This window comes from Pimephales promelas, chromosome 18 (genome assembly GCF_988280905.1).
Source record: "Pimephales promelas chromosome 18, fPimPro1.hap1.1, whole genome shotgun sequence".
NCBI lineage: Eukaryota > Metazoa > Chordata > Actinopteri > Cypriniformes > Leuciscidae > Pimephales > Pimephales promelas.
In genome coordinates, this window is record NC_142786.1 from 7,368,992 (window position 1) to 7,394,157 (window position 25,166).

General features: G+C 38.9%; 2 protein-coding genes and 1 long non-coding RNA gene across 5 annotated transcripts in view; 1 reads left to right on the forward strand and 2 right to left on the reverse strand.

The window, feature by feature from the left end:
• Positions 1–18,351, reverse strand: part of clcn1a (chloride voltage-gated channel 1a) — a 37,871-nt gene extending 19,520 nt beyond the window's left edge. Inside the window, exons 1-5 of one of the 2 annotated variants that reach the window (XM_089122797.1) lie at positions 18,210–18,351; positions 796–946; positions 685–745; positions 470–601; positions 70–198 (exon numbers count right to left, since the gene is read on the reverse strand). In XM_089122797.1, coding sequence (XP_088978923.1) covers positions 70–198; positions 470–601; positions 685–745; positions 796–861 — 388 coding nt within the window. In that variant the 5' untranslated portion in view covers positions 862–946; positions 18,210–18,351. Of the gene's footprint in view, positions 1–69; positions 199–469; positions 602–684; positions 947–18,209 lie in introns of both variants that reach the window. The other variant, XM_089122796.1, reaches the window with a different exon arrangement.
• styk1a (STY kinase 1a) lies at positions 11,262–23,329 on the forward strand. Its single transcript, XM_039651591.2, has 10 exons — positions 11,262–11,422; positions 12,400–12,452; positions 16,824–17,036; positions 17,332–17,562; positions 18,236–18,417; positions 19,562–19,642; positions 19,945–20,150; positions 20,243–20,283; positions 20,428–20,524; positions 22,136–23,329. The coding sequence occupies exons 2-10, from the start codon at positions 12,401–12,403 to the stop codon at positions 22,329–22,331; spliced, it is 1,299 nt and encodes a 432-aa protein (XP_039507525.2). The 5' UTR covers positions 11,262–11,422; position 12,400; the 3' UTR covers positions 22,332–23,329.
• Positions 19,411–24,058, reverse strand: LOC148970892 (uncharacterized). Of its 2 annotated transcripts, none has more exons than XR_016147302.1 (4): positions 23,966–24,058; positions 20,408–20,465; positions 19,951–20,071; positions 19,411–19,634 (listed from the first exon to the last, which is right to left on the reverse strand). It is a non-coding gene; the product is annotated as an uncharacterized LOC148970892 (long non-coding RNA). The 2 variants fall into 2 exon arrangements; XR_016147301.1 differs by having other exon boundaries at positions 19,411–19,639.
• Between the last annotated feature and the right edge of the window lie 1,108 nt (positions 24,059–25,166).

A 25,166-nucleotide genomic window follows, 5' to 3' on the forward strand; every position in this document is an offset into this window, starting at 1 on the left:
GAAAAACAGGTGTATGAAAAATAGTAAATGATCAAATTAAAAACAAAGGGGAACAGCAAGACTACACACCAATGGCCTGAGGAGCGACCAGGTGACAGAAGAGGGAGGCAAACAAGATGAGCACCATGGGATAGAAAACCCAGACCAGGTACTGCAGTGGGATGTTTCCCCTCAACTCCCCATAAAACCACTTATAGGCTGAGAAACACAGAGAAGGACAGAAGTGATGGAGCACGCGCGATAGAGAAAGAGCAAGACAAATGCCAGACATATGGAGACGTTTTAGAGATGACAATTGGGGAAAACATGGAAAAGTGGCACAACTATATGGGATATATCAGTTGGAAAAATAGAACAGGGGAAATCAAATTTGACTTTGGATAGCTACAACATAAGCAAAATGCATCAACAGAAGGATAAAGCAAATGAGAAGGTGGCGGTAGGTGGGGAATTCTGGGTAGTGTAGTACCTTGTAGACTCTTGGCACTAGCATAATCCATGGTCCAGCTAACTAATGCCATGGTAATACCCAACAACACCAGAAAGATCCAGTCTTCTCCCAATTTAGAAACGAGGAACTTCTGTACTCGAGCCACGCAGTCTGGGAAAACATTACAACTCATGTCAGATTCCAAACCTGAAATATATCTCGCTTCTGCTTTTGCAAGGCTCATTATTATTGACCTCTGCACTTGGAGTAGGAGCGGCGTTTCTTGAATGAGGAGGTGTGGGCCTGCTCCTCCTCCTGTCTGTCATGAACGCTCCCTATCTCCAGGTGATGGTGGCTGTGATGACGACTTCGGCTGAGACTCCGCCCATGGTGACCGTGATGGTGGTGTCCATGATGGTGGTGATGCCCATGCTTTTTTCGCTGTCTCTCCATCAGAAGGCGAGTGGCCTCTCTCCGCTGGGACCCACCAGGGTGCTCTCTGTACTCCCCATACAGCTGGTACCAGAAGAAATAACAAGACACGAGAGATCAGCAGATAAATAGCAGACACATTTATCCGAAGCATCTTACACGGATAATCCCCCTGGATCAACCGAAACTGGCACTATATTGATATCTCACAGACTGCACTTTGCAAGGTTTGGATGCCCTTAATATAGTTAAAGGGATAGTTGACCCTAAAATGAAAATTCAGTAGGCAACACAAATTCCGTCATTTATTCACTCTCAAGTTGTTCCAAACCTGTATTCATTTCTTTTTTTTCTGCTGAACACAGAAGAAGATATTTAGTAGAATGTCAGTAACTAAACAGTTGATGATTGACTTCTATTGTTTTGTGTTTAAAACTTTGGAAGTCAGGGGGTCCATCAACTGCTTTATAGGTTTGGAAAACCCCGAGGGTGAGTAAATGACAGAATTTTCTAAAGCCTAAATAAAAATGATATCGTCACATAAAATAAATAAATATGAAAACATTAAAACTAAAATGGAAAAATAAAATATATACAATGATACAGTTACCAGGTCAAATTAAACACTTTACTTGAAGGGGTGTAAATAAAAATAACATGAAACCTTCATAATCATGACATGAAGTTTTATGCATGTTTATGACAAATGTCATTAAGTGTCAGTCACTCAATTATGACATTTTTAATGCAAATATGACATTGTTTGAGATTAGTTATGACACCTTGACATAAACCATAACATCATAACCTGTCAGTGTTTTTGTCATGACAACAGGACATTACTAAGACAACACAACCTGTCATTAACATGACACGATTACTTATCAAACTTAAGAAACCACCTAGCTTTATTGGTTAACATTACATTAAACTGTCCTGTGGTTGGTTTTGACATTGGCTGTCATGAAGCCATTATAACATTTTAATGACAAATTCAATTAGTACCACTGTAGTTGAGGTCATGTAAAATATTCATGACACAGCTATAATGGCCTCATGACAGCCAATGTCAAAGCCAACCACATGACAGTTTAACTTAATTTAATGTCAAGTTGTTATTAAAAAGACACTGACAGGTTATGATGTTATGGTTTATGTCAAGATGTCGTAACGAAGACATCTTAATCAATGAGCGAAAGACACTTAATGACAGTTAAGTCATTAACATGCATAAACCTTACTTCATATTTATGACATATGTCATGTCATGATTATGAAGGTGTCATGCCAGTCTTATGCACACCCCTTCAAGTAAAGTGTTACCTCAAATTATTTCCCAGTCCAACACATAAGCTCTTCAGTGCAGTGCTCTTCAAATTTGTCCAAACAAAGTACAAACTATTTGTGTGTGCTTTTAATATTCCTCACTAGTGTGGTCACATAATCATTTTTTCCTTCAGAAAAAAAAAATTACTAAGACATTGCCCTCATCTTCAAAACAACACCCGAAAGGCGACAGAGGAGAGGGAGTCCAAAAATAGAGGGAAATCTTCTTGACATCATTTGAGTAAGTCCACTGGTCTATATTTAAATTTATAGGCTAATCATCCGGACAAGATTCAGACATCTGGAAAACACTTTTGCCCTGTCTTCATTCCCATCACTTTTTCTAAAACACACACAGGCGCGCACACACACATTTTAGAAATGTAATGAAGTAAACAATGAAAGTTAGATGTGATGTTAAGTGCTAAAAACTTCAACAGTCATCTAACTTGAGACTAAACTTGATCAAATATGTTGAATACGTAAAAAAAACATGAGATAAAGGTTGAATTGAATAAACTGATAAACATGCAGAACTTGTCATGCTTGATCAGCCACTTCGGCACTTCTAATGGTATTGTCTTTTTTACAGCTTAATTACAGTGTAATTTCAGCTCTTCCTCAGCACTTGTTTGCACAATAATACGAACAGTAGGGATGGCGTTGGGTTTACTGTATCATTTCGAGCCCGAGTTCCCATTCTTTGGAAGTGCATGCATACAAAGAGGATTTGCAGCGAACAATAGAACAACACACAACAACATGAACCAAACTCTTCTGGGCTACAACTACAGTGTCTGAGGGTCAAAGTAGATGTTCTTTGTGGGCAGCCAAAAAAGAATAGGCTGGCATTATGCAAATTTGTCACAAACCTACGTAGGTTCGTGCATGAAGTAAGACTGGAATTACAGATGACTAGTTCAGAATAAACTATTTATTTTGAGAGATGTAACTCAATTTATCATGCACCTTGGCCTTAGACCATTTACATTCACAAACAGCTATATAACACACTATGTAATATCGAAAAAGCATAATAGGGACACGTTATTTAAATTAATGATGCTTTGGTAAGAGAAAAAAAAAATCCCACGTACCACACACACATTATATAGTCCATTTGCTCTCCATTTAACCTTGCAGCTACAACTAAAACAAGGGTTAGTTCACACAAAAATGAAAATTCTGTCATTAATTACTCACCCTCACATCGCTCCAAACCCGTAAGAGAGCTTTCTGACCCCCCGAGAGGTTTCTGAATGACGTCTTAGAGAAGAAATTGTTAAATAAAGTCGTGTTTTTTGGTTGGTTTTGACCACAAAAAGTATTCTTGTCACTTCATAACATTAAGGTTGAACCACTGGAGCCACATGGACTATTTTGGATTACTTTGACTGGGGCTCTAGGCCTTGAAAGTTGCAATGATGTTGCAGTCTATGGGGGTCAGAAACCTCTCGGATTTCATCAAAGAAACATCTTAATTTGTGTCCCGAAGATGAACAAAAGTCTTATGGTTTGGAACGACATGAGGGCGAGTAATTAATGACAGAATATTCATTTTTGGGTGAACTAACCTCATTTTTGGGCGAAAATCTAATTTGTGACTTTAGAAATATATAATAAGCTATACATTTATAACATATTTGGCTTAAAACCATTCCTCTGTGATTTATTATTTTTCAGAGGATATTAAACTGGTTTCTGTATGTGTTACCATTTGCAGTTTTATTGAATTAAAGCGCTCACTTTCGACTTTGGAATGGGCCCATGTAGATGATAGGTTTATCGTGTATCTCTCTTCCTCGTAACACATCTCTCTCGCTCTCATTCCACGCATCTATCCAGTTACTTTCACCCATTCCCACAGTACATGTTATCCCTTGCTTTCTCCATATTTCACCCCCTCCTTCCCAGTCTGCTTCTACACCTCCGGCCTTCTACACCCCCCTTTGCTGACCCCCTGTCCGCCATAGATTGGAACTACCCAAGGCCTGTAATACTAGCCGGTGGGTTAATAATAGCTTTGGTGTGACCCAATGATCACAGTCACACTTCCCCATACACCTTTGTGTGGATCTTTCTTTCTTCCAATTTGTTCATCTATTTCTCAAAGACTCCCAAGGAAAAGTTGGAAACCTATTATCAGACAACACTGTCATGCACTGGAGCACTAACAGCAAATGGCAATGTGTGCAGCTCTCACATTCATGTGTGTAAATCACTATCAAAGATTGTAATATGTTCCAAGAACACATCTACAAGTAATTGGAGTGTGTTGTAGGCGCTTTTGGTCATATTGATGGTTGTATGGGAAGACTTTTGAGGCAATTGTCATGGTGTCATCACCAGATGTTATGTAAAGTCATATGTAATTCTGTTGAAGGTCTTCTAAAATAGATGTTCTTCCCATGCTGTGATGACCACACTTGTCAACATATCCCAACATGCCTGGCAATTCTATCGAGACTCTTTCATTCAGCTAACTTTGCTACATGTACACTTCGGCAATGTAAAAATGCAATGAAATAAAATTGGAAAAAATTATTTAAAAAAAGAATGGCCGCACGTGTGAAACAAGAAGTGTTATTTTTAACTAAAACTATTAAAATGTTTTCTAGTAATTGAAATGAAGCTGAAATCAAATAAAATGTAAGTATGAGATGAAAAACTGAAATGTTGTGAAATTACTAAAAACTAAATTGGAAAAAAGAAATAAATTCAATCTGAACAGAAATTAAAAGAATAAAAAAAAAACTTTCAAATTTAAAATGAATGAAACTAAAAAAAAAAAAAAAAAAAGTATAAACGAATCCTAAAATAATACAAAAAAAACAAAACACCGGAAACGATTGAGATTCAGTTTGACAATATAACAGCAAATCAAAAAATACAACCAGAACTGCGCTCTAAAATAACATATCACCGTACGGTTAAAGCCCTGCTTGCACTGACTGCGAATAAACAGCTTGAGACGTTTCTGTGATGTTGGTTGCTACAGCACAGCAGCCATTTCCAGCATCCAACTAGATCACGTGATCAAAGTCTACACTTTACTAGTTGTCGCTGCATATAATGTCTTCTCATTTACATAAAGTTGAATTTGTTTTTGCTGTAAATCCCTGTCAGAGTGAAATACCCTCTTGGTGACCCTGAACCCAACATATGCGTACTGACAGAACATTTACACGTTTCCTTTAGCTCACTCAATCAATGTTACATACTGCTCAGTAAATCACAGTGACTCACAAAAGATGACCTTAACTGCTTACATACGAAAGCAATACTACCTTATTTATATTCCACTCTAAACAAGATCTATGACCAACACCATTTCAAAATGCTCAAATGTTCAACCTCGTTAAAAAACCCCCCATTCAATTCTTCACCCCTTCAGTCAAAGCAGAAATCACACCAGCCGTTGGAGCTCAAGGGACCACATTGCTGCCCTCCTATGACAGGCTGGGATTAAGGAATATATTTATGATTTATGATTAGGTTTCCACTTACACTGCCATTTAAAAGTAAGGGATCAGTAGGATTTAAAAAATAGATAAAAGAAATAACAAATGTATAGCAAAGATGCATTAAATTGGATTTCTTTCAAGTTAATCAGAGTTCCGAAAAAGCATCATAGCAGCTCAGATATAAAGTTCAGTAGATGGCAAAAGGCGTATAGGTCCTTAAGTCAATCTGTTTGCAATCACATCTTTCTCTACAGGGCACAGCTGATTGGTTCACTTCCTGCTGCATCACTAGCCAATGAGCTCGCTGATCAAACTTAATCAGCATTTGCTATAGAAGTGTGCAGCGCCCTCCACCTTCCCCAGCTCCACCTGTATAGATGTGGATTTATGTATGCTATTTTTATACAGCAACAGCATGTCTTACTTGCTCACAGTAGTGTGTCACAGTAGTCCTGTACTTGCTCTGCAGCAGCAGGAATAACAGCAGCAGCAGCGTAGCAGATCTATTCTGCCAAGACCAAATATATCAACATTGTCATACCCATTACCATGCCAAACACTCCGAGAGTTGTCATGTCAAGAGGTTTTCAAGATTGATAATAATAAATGTTACTTAAGCATTAGGATGGATCATGGGACACTCAAGACAGGAGTAATGATGCTGAAAATTCAGCTTTGATTACATGGAATACATTATATATTAAAATATCTTGAAATAGAAAAGTTTATTTTAAATTTCACAATATTACTGTTTTGACTTCTTCCAAAAATCTTAAATTATGGATATGAGGGCGATTCTTCGATTAGTCTTTAAATCTTTGAAAAATAAATCTATTTCTATATCTTCTATCTGTCATCTGTTAAAACATGAAATAAAACTGATCATGGTTTTGGTCAATTTTTTTTTTTTTTTTACTTTTTAGAAAACGTGCAAAGTAGACTCTTCCTGATTGTAATACTTTTATTCAGATGATTTAAAAGTCAATCTCAAAACAGAAATTAAGAAAAAGTGATTAACAGAAAATTTGCATAATTGAAGAATCACTCTAAGTCACACTACAGTATAGACTGGCTTTTTGTCAAACGTATTGAAATAACAAAAAAAAAAGATAGTACAGACTGCAGACGTCATCAGATAAACGAGGGATTGAGTAAACAGCCTCACTTTCCCGCGAGGTCTGCAGCAGCACAGTGACTCAAGTCATACAAGTCATGCAGAGATTGTGCAACATCTTTGAGATCATATGATTTCAAATGATAGAAGAACAGCAATTCACAACTGTCTAAAGAGTAACCAGAAAGAAGAAAAGGTGAGCGAGAGAGAGTGAGAGTGAGAGAGAGAGCAGAGACAGAGATGGTGACTGACCACGGTCTGCTGGTATCTCAGAGCCTTCCTTTGCGACGCATCTGCAGCCATTGACACACTGTCACTGACCCAAAAATAAACTGCCTGTCTGTCTTAGCATTCCCACCCTGGGGTGGCACGGACTGACGGGAGAGAGGGCACGCGCAAGTTCTCTCGCTCGATCTTCCTTTCCTGTTTTACACATGCACAGATCTCCCTCTCACACACCTTCTCATGTGGTGCAACACAGCAGTCCAAGTAAGCTCCGTGTGCATACAGTACATGAGGACGAGCATGTGCTTTGGGCGTGTACATTTGTTTGTGTATGTAGAGGTTGTGAGTTACAAAGAGAGCGTAGATGCCAAACTAAACCCATCCACCCCTTAATTAGTGAGGCCGGTTTGTTTAATACTGGCCGATACCGTCACCCCAGGCAACAAACTAAGACTATGATCACCTGTTCATTTGGAAAGAGGCACAGTAAGGGTTTGAGCAGCCGAGGGAACTCCCCGTCCCCCATGAAACATGATGAGGGGAGTACAGGGAGGACCAAATCGGCCAATGTCATCTCCGATTTGCCATTTTCATTAGTGATGTTCACACGAACATTAAGCAATACAGTTAATGACACAAGCAGACAGTTTTAGCTTTGAATAATCTGGATTAGAGGACAAGAAGAGTATAACATTTATAAAACTGTTGGCATCTAATTGTTATGGTTATGAAAAATACTGCCACAAACTTAAAAATGTAGTTGTCACGAACTGTCAGTTTAGCTTACATTCTCATGGACTTTTAGGATATGTTTACACGACAATGATACGTTTAAAACTGAGAAGTTTTTTCCTTTGAAAAACCATGTGTCCACGTAGGCAACACCATTGTCAAAATTATCCCCATTCACATAGATTCGGGAAAACTACTAAAAACACTGCTGCCGGGCCATTAGATGGCGATGAAACACAATAGACTTAATAATAAGCATGTGCACAACGTCATCGTCTATAGAGATTTGCGTTTTTGTAGTTTAGTTTTTAGTAGAAAACATTTAGTGTAAACAGCTCCTTAGTTTATCGTTATTTCTTGCTGTCTTTGTTCACGTTTTGCGTGTTAGTCGGTTATTGTTTGTGTCTAGCACACTGTTTCACAGGCTGGAGTTTATTTTATCATTAAATAACTTAGTTTTTGGAAATGTCTCAGGTTATGTATGTAACCCTGGTTCCCTGACGTCATAGACCTGGAAACTATAAAGCACCCCTGAATTCAGACCGCGACAGCTTCTGAAAAACCTGAAGCAAGTCGATCAGGGCATGAAGGAAGTATGGCAGATAAACGCAGAATCTCGTTCCTATCAGAGAACCAGGGTTACATACGTAACCTGAAACGTTCCCTTTCAAGGGAACTTCGAGCTGCGTTTGAGACGCGGTGGGAACCCCATACCCACTAAGCCATAGTGACAAATGCCCATTCTTTGTGAAAGTCCTTGCACACACTAAGAAGCAAGCAACCTCGCCCCTGGAGTGGAGTGGGGAGAGGACCATCCTGCCGCATTACAGATATCAAGAAGGGAAACTAAGGAACTGAAATTAAGGCCGTAGAGGCCGCCATACTCCTCCTAAGAATGGGCCCGTACAGTCACAGGTGAAGCCTGAGCGGCCGCTTCATAAGCCAATGATATAGCCTCGACTATCCATTTGCTCATCACCTGTTTAGATGCAGGGCACCTTCTCTTGAGTGATCCAAAGCAGACAAATATTTGCTCTGTGAACGTAGGCATCTAATGCCCGAACTTGATATAACAGGTTGTTCCTGATCTGGGATATTAAAAGGTGGATGATAAAAGGCTTGCAGCACAATTGGGCCACCAACATTACCTGGGATGTTAGGAATATAACCCAGTCTAGGGTATAGGTATGCCTTCACCATACCAGGTGCAAATTCCAGAAATGAGGGAGCAGCCGACAGGGCATGCAAATCTCCAATTCTTTTGATTGACGAAATAGAGTGAGGAATTTCTCTGAAACCTCTTCAATGGGCTCGAAGGGAGCCAAAGCCAGACCCTCAATTACAATGGCCAAATCCCAAGCCGGTGCTCTAGAGTGCAGTGCAGGTCTCAACCTCAATGTACCACGGAGAAAACGAGTAATAAGAGGATCTCTCCCGATAGAAATACCCCCAGAGGGATGTGGTAGGCAGACTACGTAAACCTTTAGGGTGGAAGGAGGTAACCTAGCAAAGAAATGGTCTTGTAAGAAATCAAGAACTGAACCAACAGGGCAGTTAACAGGATCTAAATGATGTTCACTACACCAGGTGGAGAATAATTTCCATTTCAATGCATAAAGTCTTTTCTTGGAAGGAGCTCTGGAATGGAGAATGGTCTCAACGACCTCAGTCGAGAGACCGGATTCTATCGTGCCCCCCGCCTGGGACAGCAGGTCCCTCCTGAGCGGAATCTCCATGGGAGACACTAAGTCCGAGAACCAAACTCGAGTCAGCCAGTAAGGGGCTACTAGTGGCAGATGAGCCCCTTCCCGGCGAACCCTCTCCAGAACCCCCGGAAGCATAGATTTTGGGTGCAGGAGACAGACGTGCCTACATTGTGGTCGAATCCCAAATTACACCTAGAAAAGTGGTCCTCTGAGCAGGGAGGAGCACACTCTTTTTGTTGTTGAGCCGCAACCCCAAACTCTTTATGTGGGACAGAACAACATCTCGATGACGAACTGCCAACTGCTCTGACTGAGCTAAAAATCAACCAATTGTCAATGTAATTTAATATGCGAATGCCCTGGAGTTTCAAAGGAGCCATAGTTGCATCCACGCATTTTGTAAAGGTGCGAGGTGATAAACCTGGGCCAAAGGGAAGAACCCATTACTGGTATGCTTCACACCCGAAAGCAAACCTCAGGAACTTCCTGTTATGAGAATGGATAGATACAAGGAAGTACGCATCTTTATAGTCTATTGTGACAAAGCAGTGCTCGGACAGAATCTGTGATACAATCTGTTTGAGTGTAAGGATTCTGAACTTGAGTTTCTGAACTCTGCTGTTTAAATGGCGCAGATCTAGAATAGGACGCAACCCTCCATCCTTCTTTGGAACAATGAAGTAACGGCTGTAAAACCCTGACTCTCTGCTGGGAGGAGAAACCCTTTCTAAAGCCCCTTTTTGAAAAAATGTCAGTACTTCCTGCTCCATAACCAGAGCCTGCTGTGAGTCCACTACTGTAGGGAGGACCCCTTGAAATCTGGGCGGACGAGAACTGAACTGAACTCTGTAACCCTTTTCTATTATGTGCAGGGCCCATATAGAAATATTTGGCAGAAGTTTCCACGATGCCAGAAATTCCGATAAGGGAACTAGCCTCTCGAGACTGGCCAGTGGATTTTATTGAACAATCATTTCGGTGCCCTGAAGCAGCAAACCGGCAGGGAACAACCAAACTGACCTTTCTACAACCCTCCTCAGAGGATTGCACAGGGACTCTGACACCTCGGTGTCCCTCAGCAGGTCAGCCTGGTATGGTTGGAGAATTGACATCAGTAAGCATGCCGCGGCCTGACCTGCTGCCGAATACGCTTTACCCACCAACAATAAATAGACAAGGACAGATTTCGCAGAGAGTGCTTGCTGAAGGTGCGGAAGCTGTCGCGGTCTGAATTCAGGGGTGCTTTATTGTTCCCTGGTCTATGACGTCACCTGTGACGTTTCGGCCTTCCATTGGACTGATTTTACATGTGCTTCACGACGTAATCATGCAGAGCGTTCCCACCGCGTCTCAAATGCAGCTCGAAGTTCCCTCGAAAGGGAACTGTCTGACTCTTCATCATCTTTGAATCTTCATATTATATAACAGAAACTAATGATAAGCACAATAAAATTCCATGAGAATGAAAATATTTTGTGACAGTAGTACGCCGTAAAAATTTGTAGTACGTTTGAAAAGAAAATACTATTTCAGTATTTCTAATTCAGAATTATAGATTTAATTCAATGTGCTACTTGTCGTAACTTTGTAAATAATTGTGAAATTTACTAGCAAGTGTATGTAAACATTCATTGAAAGAAATCATACTGTCCCACAATAGTTAAAAAACGGTTTTAGTAAAAACAATAGTTCTAAACATTTTACAAGATACCATTTCATAAGCTGTCTATGATACAGTGATGGAAGGCAGAAACTCAGGTGAAGGCGGAGCTTACAGAAACAGCTGTAGGGTGTGGGTATGGCAACAAAAATGTAAGCAATTGACTCACAGTAAGATGAACAGCACTTGCAGAACATGAAGACACACAGTAGGACAGAGAAAATGATACTTTGGGAATAAAACACGACAAAAACAGCCTCAGACAAGAAGAAAACTTACCAAGTTTGGAAAATGAGAAATAGTTCCATTATTCTTCACACACAGCGATGACATGTAAGTTCATTGTTGTGTTCCGTTGTGTATGCATAAATTATATAACAATATACTCAATTATATATGTGTGAAAACATTTAACACTCAAAAGTTTTGAGTTTTGAGGATTGACTAGTCTGTAAATTAAGCTTATCTACATTTTCACTGGTTTAGTCCAGTTAAACCAAGAATTGAAATCCACTTTATCCTGAGCTCACATTCACTTTTGTATGTGATAGACTTTGTGGTGTGTCTATGATGTAAACGCAGTAATGCAGAGGAACAGGTTGTGTGGCAGTTTGGTAGTCTCATACACAAGCTGAAATGCCACAGAAAGTATGTTCTGACAAAGTATGATAAAGAGTAAGAGTGCAAGGCATGACCTTATCACAATGTTTTTTTATTTAAAAAAAAACTGTACAGGTACAGTACATTTGTGTTCTGCATGTGTCTGCAGTTTTATCTTTGAAGCTTTTATTGATCACAAATTTCATTGTTGTGAAGACCAGTGTTGATCGTATTTTTGTAAATGCCAGTGTTATTTATAGAGGCAAAAGCTATCTCATGATTTATTTCTAACAAATATTTAGATGTTCAAATAACTGCATAACTGCTGAACAAATGTCAGATATGCACAAATTAACCAAATTTAGCTTTAAAACTTATATTAAAAAAACATTGTGAAAACATACAAATGACTTGCTCACAATATATACACACTAGCAATGTATAACATTTTCTGCGAAACATGCATCAAACCACATGGTTAATCAATGTCGAACATTTACAGTCTAGTTTTATGTCTTTCAAAGAGAGCTGCCAAATTGCAGACATGTACTGCATGATTATGCCAAATGTTATCCTTACACTAATAAGACCCATAAGCTATGCATTGAATAGTGTTGCACTTGAATGGCTGGATGTCAGTTTAGTGTTTTGAAGTTGGTGCTTTGCAATATCTCATTAATGTTGGTAATATTTTTTTTCCCTTTTTATAGAATGTCTATTTCAACCAACACAACATATCCATGCATACCAGGCTCTCTCTGTGGTAAGTGATGTGCTAGGTGCAATTTCTTAGTTTTAGTTTCTCTCTGTACACTACCATTCAAAAGTTAGTTTAGTGTCATTTAAAGAAAATATGTAGCAAGGGTGCATTAAATTGATCACAAGTAACAGTAATGTCTTGGTTACGGATGTAACCCTGGTTCCCTGATGGAGGGAACTGAGATGTTATGTCAACTGACAAATGGGGTCTCAACCAAATTGGGAGCCCCAATCACTTCTGTGTTGTAGAAAAAGGGCCAATGGAATTGTACATAAGATGGTGGCACAATCGACAATCTGACGTAGAAACCGGAAGCGCTGCACTGTATTTACAACGTAAATTGCATAGGACACTGACTCAAACGAGAAGAAATTGTTGAATAAAGTCGTCATTTTGGAGCACAAAAAGTATTCTCGTCACTTCATAAAATTAAGGTTTAACCACTGTAGTCACACGGACTAAGTATTCCTAAGAAATAAACTGAATTTTCCTTTTTTCAAATTTGAGAAAACAGTGACGTCACGTCATGTGCATGCGTATTACGCAGAGGTGTAAAGTCCTTTACTTTCTGAACCTGGACTTAACACCTCTGGTATCACGTGTTCAGACTATAGCCGCATAGTTACATCGTTTTCGCAAATGCATGTGAACGGGGATTGTTTTGACAATGTTGTTGTCTGTACGTGAAAGACGCAAAAGAAAATTTTTTATCTGTATTGAGTACATGGTTGTAATCTAAATGTTGATGTACCCTATGGGCCCTATTTTAACGATCTTAAACTCAAGCGCGAAGCACAAGTAACTTTGTGGGCGGGTCTTGGGCACTGTTGTTATTTAATTTTACCGGTGGGATAAATGACTCTTGCGCTGGGCGCAAGTTTAAAAGGGGTTAGTCTGAAGTAGCCTCATTATTCATATGTGTGGTTTGGGCGTAACGTGAAATAAACCAATCAGAGCATCATCCAATGCAATCTTCATGTAAACCAAAATAATTTCCCTCGTGTGTTAATATTTTTCCTTGTTATAATGCAACAAGAATCTAAGGGTATGCACGTTGTGCACTCTCTACATTATGGCCAAGCATGCACACTTAAAATAGCATTATGAACAGTGGCAGTGAACAGTTATGAATGAACAGTTTTCTGGAACTGCAAAATAGCACTAGGGAATGCTTGCGTCAAAACACGCCTCTTTTTTTGCGCCGATCCGCCCAGGGAGCGCAAGTTCATTTCCTAGTTTATCGACGTGTGTCTTTGGAGGAAAAAAGCCAGCTTTGCGCGGCTGCAGAATAGGAATGATACATGCGTAAGTTTTGTATGCAAGATAAGGCCCTATGTGTCACAGCAATCTTTCACAAAGGGCCCTGACTGATTGTCTCTATTACCCCTTTTCCACCAAAAAAAGAACAGGTTCGGAACTGGTGCTGGTTCAACTTGCGACACTTCTCAGAACCTGTTTGTTTTTGCACTGACTAGAGAGCCCAGCGAATGACGTCATTACATCACTGTGTACGTCGCCATATGTCTTAGCTTTCCCAGAAACGCTTGCGACAACTTTAAGTATAACAATTACAGTGGCGTTCTATATTATCTTTCTGCAAATGTTTCTCCTGGCTTTGGGTCAGCCTATCTTTCTACTAGCACTGTGTTTTTAGCAATGGCGGTCACAACCTTTCCCGTCATGTTGTTTGTCACCCTGCCTCCGACGTAAGGGTTACGTGGTAAAAGAACGGTTCTCTGGTTCTAGTCCAGCAAAGTTCTAGTTGGTGCCGCTTTGGAGAACCGGTTCTTTGGCTGCCGAAACACGAAGAACTGGTTCACGAGTAGGCACCGGCTCCGAACCGGCTTTCAAAATGCTTTGATGGAAAAGGGGCATATGATAATGTTAAGGTTTGAGCAATCTAGTCAGGCTGATTGGATTAGCATCGCAAGGCTCTGAATAACTGCTATGCTGATGATATCAGGGCTGGGGAATTTCCGGTAACAAGCTGAATCCTATGCCTCATTTGCATGCTTTGTTTAAACAGTCTGTATTTTAGTTTAGTTTAGAGTTGGCTAAGATTTTTGGGACGAAGCAGACTACAACGATGCAACAGCAATAAAGAACCCCGCTTAAAAAAGATACTGCCGAATCGAGTCTCCTGGTCTTTGCTTCCGAGTTTTCAAACACTTTAGAAGGAAAAGTACACAACAGTTAGGGTCCGTTTCCATGTCATTTTTAACTAAAAGCGGGAAACTTTTTATGCATTTTGCCCATTCATTTACACAACAACAGTGTTTTGGGGGCCTGAAAATTGCAAAATGGGTTTCAAAGTTTTTGAAAATGATACCATTATTGTCTCTGTGTAAACTACATGAATTTGTGAAAACAGCGATGTGTTCCATCTATCGGTGTGTAGTGTTTCTTTACAAAGTGTCCCTGCCAACAACTGGCCTGGCAGCATAATACAGCGTTTTTATTTGTTTTCATGGATTTGTGCTGACAGGGATCACAAAGAAAAAAAAAATCTTTTTATAGTGCAGTGGGGCCAAAAAGTATTTAGTCAGCCACTGATTGTGTGTTCTCCTACTCAGAATAATAAGAGAGGTTTGTAATTTTCATCATAGGTACACTTCAACTATGAAAGACAAAATAATAAGAAAAAAAAAATCCAGGAAATCACATTGTAGGATTTTTAAAGAATTTATTTGCAAATTATGATGGAAAATAAGTCTTTGGTCACCCACAAACCAGCAAGATTTCTGGCTCTCACAGACCTGTAACTTCTTCTTTAAGAAGTTCTTATGTCCTCCACTCATTACCTGTATTATTGGCACCTGTTTGAACCCGCTATCTGTATAAAAGACACCTGCCCACTGCCTCAAACAGTCACACTCCAAACTCAACCATGGCCAAGACCAAAGAGCTGTCGAACACCAGGAAGAAAATTGTAGACCTGCACCAGGCTGGGAGGAGTGAATCTACAATAAGAAAGCAATTTGGTGTGAAAAAAAAAAATCAACTGTGGGAGCAATTGTAAGAAAATGGAAGACATACAAGACCACCGATAATCTCCCTTGATCTGGGGCTCCACGCAAGATCTCAACCCGTGGGGTCAAAATTATCATGAGAACGGTGAGCAAAAATCCCAGAACTACACGGAGGGACCTGATGAATGACCTGCAGAGAGCTGGGACCAAAGTAACAAAGGCTACCATAAGTAACACACTACACCGAGAGGGACTCAAATCCTGCAGTGCCAGGCTCGTACATGTCCAGGCCCGTCTGAAGTTTGCCAGAGAGCATATGGATGATCGAGAAGAGGATTGGGAGAATATCATGTGGTCAGATGAAACCAAAATAGAACTTTTTGGTAAAAACTCAACTTGTGTTTGGAGGAAGAAGAATGTAGAGTTGCTTCCCAAGAACACCACATCTACTGTGAAGCATGGGGGAGGAAATATCATGCTTTGGGGCTGTTTTTCTGCAAAGGGGACAGGAAAACTGATCCGTGTTGAGGGAAGAATGAACGGGGCCATGTATCGTGAGATTTTAAGCCAAAACCTCCTTCCATCAGTGAGAGCCTTGAAGATGAAACGTGGCTGGATCTTCCAGAATGACAATGATCCCAAACACACCGCCCGGGCAACGAAGGAGTGAGTCCGTAAAAAGCATGTCAAGGTCCTGGAGTGGCCTAGCCAGTCTCCAGACCTCAACCCCACTGAAAATTTGTGGAGTCTGTGTTGCCGAGCGACAGCCCCGAAACATCACTGCTCTAGAGGAGATCTGCATGGAGGAATGGGCCAAAAAAACAGCTACAGTGTGTGCAAGCCTGGTGAAGACTTACAGGAAACGTTTGACCTCTGTCATTGCCAACAAAGGTTATGTTACAAAGTATTGAGTTGACCTTTTGTTATTGATCAAATACTTATTTCCCACCATAATTGAATTAATTTACAAATGCATTCTTTAAAAATCCTACAGTGTGATTTCCTGAATTTTGTTTTTCATTATGTCTCTCATAGTTAAAGTGTACCTACGATGAAAATTCCTCTCTCATCATTCTAAGTAGGAGAACTTGCACAATCAGTGGCTGACTAAACACTTTTTGGCCCCACTGTTCATCACTGCAGTACATCGATGTCGTGTAAACACCCTTAAACTGGAGATTTGAAAACTCATCAACACCAAATGCATAAAAAGATCACTGTAATGTCATTGGTGTAAAGAGCAAGTGGGAGAAGACTTGAGCAATCAAGTTTGATAGGGTGATCAAGGCGACCACTTACATGACACACCCTCAACTCTATCTGTGACCAAAACATGCCAGTACACAACACACACACAAAAAAAATCCAGCTTTCTAATCTCATTGTGCTTCTATTTTCCTTGCAGAGGTACTTTATTATGAAGTGGAACTGATCGTCATTCCAGTGCTATTTCTCGTGGTCTTTCTTGCCACGCTGATAATTATATTTGTGCTCAAATGCTCCCATAATCCATCACAACTTTATGGACACCACAGCAATGAAAAAGATGACACACAACACCATTTTAACACATACAGTCACCGTAACAGCAACAGACGGCACCTGCAAGGCATTGATGGTAGCTACGGCATCTGACTTTGTTACACACACCAACTACTCAAGTTGTTGTATTCTGTTTATTTAAAGGTCTTCAGTTTCATGCATGATTGCAATGTTTATTTATAAGCCTTCCTGACCATGCATGAACCCTATTTTTATGTAAAGGGCTTTCCCTTTATGAGTGATCGCAATGTTTATTATTAGATTATCTAGTTCATTAATTATCAAACTGTTTATATACACAAGTCTTAATATACACCAAAATCTTTGAATTTTTTCATCTCTTAAACTTTTGATTTACTTTGCAACAACAGCTCCGGCTGAGCTAAACCCAATGGAACATGAGATTATTCCCATGACAGCCCAACCTCACCCTGACATGCAGAATCCCCAGCCTGCAGTACCTCAGGACACCACTGTGAGGCATCCGGGCACCTTCCAGATGGTGTCTCCACTCGCCCCCACCTTCTCAGTGAAACAGGACGACTTCACTTTGCACAGAGCTGGCATGGACAGCCAGCCAGTCATTTTACGAATGCTTAAAGGTAACGTTGGATCAGTGCTATTCTAATATCATTTATAAACTATTATAGTATGGATTCATATTTTTAGTTTTCATTTCCATTTAAGTTCAGGTTTTAGTCATTTTATATTTGATATCATTTTTATTAGTTGTCCAGGTATGTCTGTTTGATCTGACCTTTAGATCAGAATTTATTATTATTTTTTTTTTTTACTTAGTCTCAATCATCTAGTCAAATCAAATCAAATCACCTAGTAGAGTAGTCAGGCCACTGATCATGGGGTCGGTCATTTTAAGGACTGTCTCGATTGCAAAATCCTTCCAGTGAACTGAAACATTCACTCCTTGAAAAAAGTCCCTCAATGCACCATGATAACCAAGGAGAATCGATGCTCACTATGTTTAGAATGTTGCTGGTTTGATTCTCTAAAAGGAGGCAGAATGGAGGGATAGAAAGGGAAGACAATAGATAGATAGATAGATAGATAGATAGATAGATAGATAGATAGATAGATAGATAGATAGATAGATAGATAGATAGATAGATAGATAGATAGATAGATAGATAGATAGATAGATAGATAGATAGATAGATAGATAGATAGATAGATAGATAGATAGATAGATAGATAGTTTATGTATTGCACTTCATAAAGTGAACAATCTTACTTTCTACTCCAATTTTCCCCAAACAGAATCAGCGAATACCAGAGAGCTCCAGTCCTTTCTGGGGTTTTCCCACTTCCTTTCAGAGTTGGGATCGCATCCATCGCTGCCTAAAGTACTGGGGGTGGAGACTGTGCGCACACCCTTGACAATAGTGGTAGAGCAGCTGGAACACGGAGACCTGCTGAGCTTCCTGTGGAGGTGCAGACAGGTACAGACTCAAGAGTGATGCTGCATTTTTAGTCTTGAAAAACTAGATTTCAGATGGCTAAATATGTCATAAACTGGCTTAACAAGTTTGGGTTTCTTTCCTGTTTGACATATTTCCTTTTGAAAAGGGAACTCGGGTGTAGACCCAAATGGTATTGCGAAAGGAATATTCTTATCCTAGGGTAAATTTTTATTGGACAAAAATGCTAAATGAAATCTGTTTTCCAAGAAAAGAAAGAATAACATTTTGACTTCATTTGATAATTAAATAAGTAATTAAGGTTTTTTTAAATGCTTGTATATTTATAATATTTGAAATTATTTAATTGTTTTGCGGCTTTTAATTCACGTCTGTTTGCGTGTATGCAGAATCTATATAGACACATTTTATATATAAATAAATATATAACATTTACACTACTGTACAAAAGTTTGGGGTCAGCAAGATAAATAATTTTACTCAGCAAGGATGCATTAAATTGATCAAAAGTGACAATCATTTAAAATTGTACAAATAAACACACACACACACACACACACATATATATATATATATATATATATATATATATATTAGCATCAACAGTTAAAAAAAAGGCTAAACTGTTTTCAATATTGATAATAAGAAATGTTCCTTGAGCACCAAATCAGCATTTTAAAAATATTTCTGAAGGATCATGTCACACTGAAGACTGATCATGTCACACTGATGCTTTTCCATCACATTTTTTCAAAAATTACATTTTAAAATGTATTAAAATAGACTAAAAAGTTTTTTTTAAATCTAATAATATTTCAAAATATTACTGTTTTTACTGTATTTTTAATAAAATAAATACCTTGGTAAGCATAAGAGACTTCTTTTAAAAATATTTTAAAAATTATACCGACCCCAAACTATAAATTACCTCAAATCTAACAGACCTCAATGATATAAACATGACATGTCTTGCACTTACTGTAAAATATTGACATTAAACTCTCTGAATGCATTGATGAGTTATTTGAGCAAGTGGTGACCTGCAAATGAATGATGTAAAGGTTGTGTCATTACCGATGATCTCATTTGTAATGAATTGATATAAAGTCAAACTGTAAGTTTAAACCTCACCTTTACTTTGACTGACTGTAACTCTCTTTCACAGGACCACACAAGTCAGACAGCACCGTGTGACATGACTGAAAAACGAATCTTTACCATGGGCGCTCAGATTGCATCTGCTCTGGTTAGATAACAAATCAGCTTGCAAGAGATACACAATCATATTGACAATTCACTTAAATCATGAAAGCCTGCCAATGTATAGAAGCATGAACGGAGAGTTTTTATGAGCCACTCAATGCATGCAGCTTATACCATCAACTTCATAAATCAAAATGAGCCCTTACTTTGTTTGACTCTGGCATGCATTAATCATGGGCAGTCATGAGCAATGGAGCATTTATGATTTTACAAGGTAAAATAAATAAAGTGTCACACCCAAGATCAAATGTTCTTGTTCTGACACAACCGGTCTTGATATTCCAGGAGTACCTGCATAGTAAGAATTACGTCCATGGCAATGTGGGGGCTCGAAGTGTCCTGGTTGGTCAAGACCTGTCGGTCAAGCTGTGGGGTTTGGGTCCGGCATATCGCAGGCAAATGAGTGCAAAAACTGTGGAAGATATGGAAATGAGAAAGTGGCAAGCACCAGAGGTGTTGGGACGGCAACCTCTCGAGCAAAGCAGTGACATGTGAGTTTACTTTCAGTCAATGTTTTCTCAATCAATGTTTCTCTGTCAATTTTATCTTTACATTGTACTCATTTCTATGCAATCCTCCATAGATGGTCCTTTGGCATTTTGCTCTATGAGATGGTGACTTTAGGTGAGTGTGCCTGTCTAATAAGACAAAAATCACTTTTATTAATAGAGAAAGCTACAGCTTCATGGTTGTAGTTGGGTTCCACTTCTATGGAAAAAAAGACCAAATTGGTGTAAAGCTTTTTTACCTCTTTGTTTCTAAACTCAGGAGATCCTCCCTTCCCCAACGTCATGGCCAGCGAACTTCTGCAGCATTTACAGAGAGAGAACACGATAACCAAACCCCCCAACTGCTCCAATACACTGTACGTGACTTCATTCTCACACATAAACAGTTTTATGTGAAAAGCGTATGGTTCTACCATGGACTTCCACTGTTTTTAGATAAAGCTAATTATAAATACGACTCATCCTAAGCATGCAAACATTACCCCAAAAAGAACATGATTATTTTAATTAATATTATCATTATATTCTATGGGCTCTATGCACGGCGTTATTTCCGGTGAAGCATTAGGGATGCTCGATAACTTCCGCCGATCATAGAGTCCAATGCAATACCGAGAATTTATATTGAATTTTATACTCCATGGTTATACTAATGAAACGTTAGTCACAAAAACAGATAAAACAGACACCCCTCGTTGTGTTTATGCTTCTTTTTAAAATTATATTAAATAAACATAACTATATATAAAATTACATCTAAACGTATGTACGTTTCGTTTCAAAGACGGGAGGACAGTAAATATTGAAGACTCTGCCATAATCCCGTTTTCTCCGGTTTTCCTCCGCTTTAATCTACACAACCGGAAATGGTCGAGCATCCTTACGTCAAATGCGGAACTTATGCGTGCATATAGCCCATAGGATCGATCTTTTATACTATAGTCACGCACAAACAGATACCTTAAACAGTCAAACATTTCTCATCAAATTCCCAAATTAACGGTCCATTTTGTTGCTCCATACAAATATACTGTATATGTTAACAATTGTGTCATTTTCAGATACATTTCTTCAAAGACATTTCAGGACTAAACATCTAAAACAAACTTCTTTATTAAAGGGATAGTTCACCCAACAAGTACAATTCTGTCATCATTTACTCACCCCCAAGTTGTTCCAAACCTGTGTGAATTTCTTTCTTCTGCTGAACACAAAAGACAGAGATAATTCTAATAAAGAGAGAGATAATTATTTTAAAGAATACGGGTAACCTAACAGACAGTTAATGGGGCCCAATGACTTCCATAGTAGCCTATGGAGGGGGGGTGACAGTGGAAGTCAATTGGGGCCAATCAACTGGTTGGTTACCGACTTTCTTCAAAATATCTTACTTCGAGTTTAGCAGAAGAAAGAAATTCATACAGGTTTGGAACAACTTGGGGGTGAGTAAATGACGACAGAATTGTACTTTTTGGGTGAACTATCTCTTTAGGTCTCATGAGAGGAACCAACCTGATCTCACGCGAATTCGTACGAATTTTACGAGGTGGCTAATTCGTAACAATTCGTACGACCTCACTCGTACAAATCAGTACGATTTTTGCTAAATCGTACATATTTTACGAATTGGCCGATTCGTATGAATTCGTACGAATGACCTACCCCTGACCCCGCCCCTAAACCTACCCATCACGTGGGTTTGGACAAATCGTACGAATTCGTACGAGTGAGGTCGTATGAATTAGTACGAATTAGCCACTTTTTAATCACTCGTACGAATTCGTACGAATTGGTTGTGAGATAGCGTAGGAGGAACTCACTATAAAAACAACTTCTGAGCAATATTTTCTATATTAAAGGACAACTATTTGATCAGACACTGTTAACTTAGTTATTAGTCAACACTAATCTATTTTATTCTGATGGCCACAATAATATGAACTAACAAAGTTACATTTGTTCTCTAGATATTCTATTATACAGTCCTGCTGTCGGTGGAAACCAAAGAAGCGAGTCTTATTGGCAGAGCTGATCAGAAAGCTCCAATCAGGAGAGAGAAGCGCCAATGATCAGGCAGTGCTGCGAGTGTCTGAGCCGCTGGAAATGGAGAAATACATGCGTGAAGCGGGCTATGGAGACTACTTCAACTTTGCTGCCATCTAATGTTCCTTTTATGCATCACTTAACACACCACTGTCAAATTTAAAGACTGTCACCCATAGACTGTAAAAAATGCTATCACCTCATAAAGCCTGTGTAATATTCAGGATGTTACATTGGATAAAGCTTGATTGTAATGCAAATGAGAAGATATGTAATGTACTGTAGAATATGCAAAAGTTGGAAGATTGTGTCATAGGCCAACACATGCATAAATATGCAGCGACAAAAGCTCGAAATCGAATGTAAAGTATGTTAGCAGCATAATGAATGCATCACACACACGCACCCACAATCAAATTGTGTCTAGTAGGCCTAGGCCTACTGGTGGTAATATGATGATACCATTTTATTTATTTGGGATGGATTATATATCAAACCATTATGTAGATCGGCATTCCTCTAATTCAAATAATACGACTTTAAGTTATATTATTGTTATATTTATTGGTACCTGGAGAGTTTATTGTTAATTAAAATCCACTATTTATTAATGTTTTTTTTTCACTATTTACCAAAGTTTTTTAATCATTAGAGCACATTCGTAAAGATCACTGGCTTACGCCGCCTTCACACTGGCAGTTGAAATCAGCTCCGTAATACGCAATACGTTCCCAACGGACGTCGTACTACACAGTGAAAAGCGTCGGACACGGGTAGAACAAAAATGGCGGAGAGAGAGATTAAAGTTTGATTCTGTTTTATTAATTTTTTTTTTTATCATTAAAGTTTGATTCTGTCAGTTCTGTATGATCTCTCTGATGATATGTCGGCTAAAATATGTGATATAGTGGTCAATAGTTCAATGTCTACCTTCAATTTAATTGTATTAACTGCCCTTATAAACGTTAGAAAGTCATGAAAATAAAAAAATGACATGACAACTTATCGTTATAAAATCATAATTTATTTTATTAAAAGTTAATAATTCAGGTTTGTTTATCAGTACCATAGCAACGCTCAACTTCCGCTGGAATTGTCGGATAGGATCCGTCCGTAGCTTTTCGCACGAAGCTGATTTCAACTGCCAGTGTGAAGGCGGCGTTAAAAACAACACTGTAAAAAAAGTGGTTTTCTATGGGATTAAAATCCTTCCATGATTCAAAACTGAAAATAAAGTTCTGAAAGGTTGAAACTAAATGTTCGCAGAGATTTTTATTTTATTTTTTTAACCCCTTTTCAAGCCTGCAAGACTCTGTTTTCAGAGTTACAAAACTTTTTTTTACACATTCACACACCAGTTTTTTTAGATCACCATTTGCAAGGTTTCAAACCTGGAAAACAAACGAATACATTGGGAGAACACTGACAAATTTTAAATTCTGAAAATTTGTTTGCACAACACTGTAAAAAAATGTTGAAGTTCTGAAGAAGGAAAACTCAAAAACAATGTTTGCAGATTTTTTTTTTAAATTATATTTTGCAAGCTTGCAAATCTTATTTTTCAAACATGCAAAAAAATCTTTTCATTTAGTTTCAAACTTTCAGAACTTTATTTTCAGTTTTGAATCATGCAAGGATTTTAATCCCATAGTTTTCCACTTACTTGAACATCTTGAATCCTGGGAGACTACATAGGTCATATAATAACCCTTCAATAATTTGGATTTTGATACATTTTGAAAAATTTCTCTTACCTGTCGTCAACCAGGGGAAGGATTAAAAGGGCTTGGGCGTCGTGACGTCATTACTGGCTTGGCGGCCATGTTGGCAGATTCGCGCATGTAAACTAGTGATGGGAAGTTCGGATCATTTTACTGATTCGGATCTTTGAGTCTCGTTCAGTAAAATGAACGAATCTTTTATCGAGTCATTTCGTTCATTTCGGTCATTTCATAATTATATAATTAAAATGTCATGTTAAATATCCCATACATCTAGTACTTACGAAAATCTTAATTACATTTGTAAAAATAACATAATAGGGTAATGCAGCCAAAGCCAAAAGCAACTGAAATAACTGTAACGTTAGCTATTAATTAGTTGCTGGGTCTCAAGTTCAGGCTATGCAGTCTGACCCTGTTATAGTTCACCTCACCTCCTGATCCGAGACGTTCTTTGCTTTGCAACTTCATATTTATCAGGTTTGTTCTCCTCCTCTCATGTCTCGAGACGTTAGCTGTTGACTCGTCAGTGTCTGACTCTGATCTGTGCTGTCTGCTGGCCGTGCCATGCGATATAGCAGGACCGGAAAGATTAGTTCATCTCTCGAGTTCGGGTTCGGCCGGGTCCGAGTCTTTCGTTCTTCCTGTCAGTCCCATAGAGTCTATGCTGTCAGCACCGGAAAGAGAAATGATTAGTTCATCTCTCGAGTTCGGGTTCGGCGGGTCCGAGTCTTTCGTTCTTCCCGTCAGTCCCATTAAGTCTATGCTTTCAGTACCGGAAAGGGGAATGATTAGTTCATTTGAGTCTTCGGGTTTGAGTCCGTCGTTCTTTTCTCACGTGGCCACGGGTCTCGCATCAAATACAACATTAGATTCGTATTATTGACTGCGTCTGAATATTGTGTTATATAGGCATTAAAATACAAATGTTCAATAAACATTAACGTCCATTATTCCTTATTCCTTATTATTGTCCCTGTCCGTCTCTTTTCTATATTATGCATCTGTGGTGTGTTTTATTATATATTGTACATTAATTAACTACTATTATATTATACATCATCTACGTGCTTGTTTGTAAAAGGTTTGTGAATTAGTTTGTAAAAAGTTTGTGAATTTGGGTATTCAATACGGTGACAATTCACGTGACTAAAGAACGAAGGACTTAAACCCGAAGACTCAAATGAACTAATCATTCCTCTTTCCGGTGGTCTGACAGCATAGGCTCAATGGG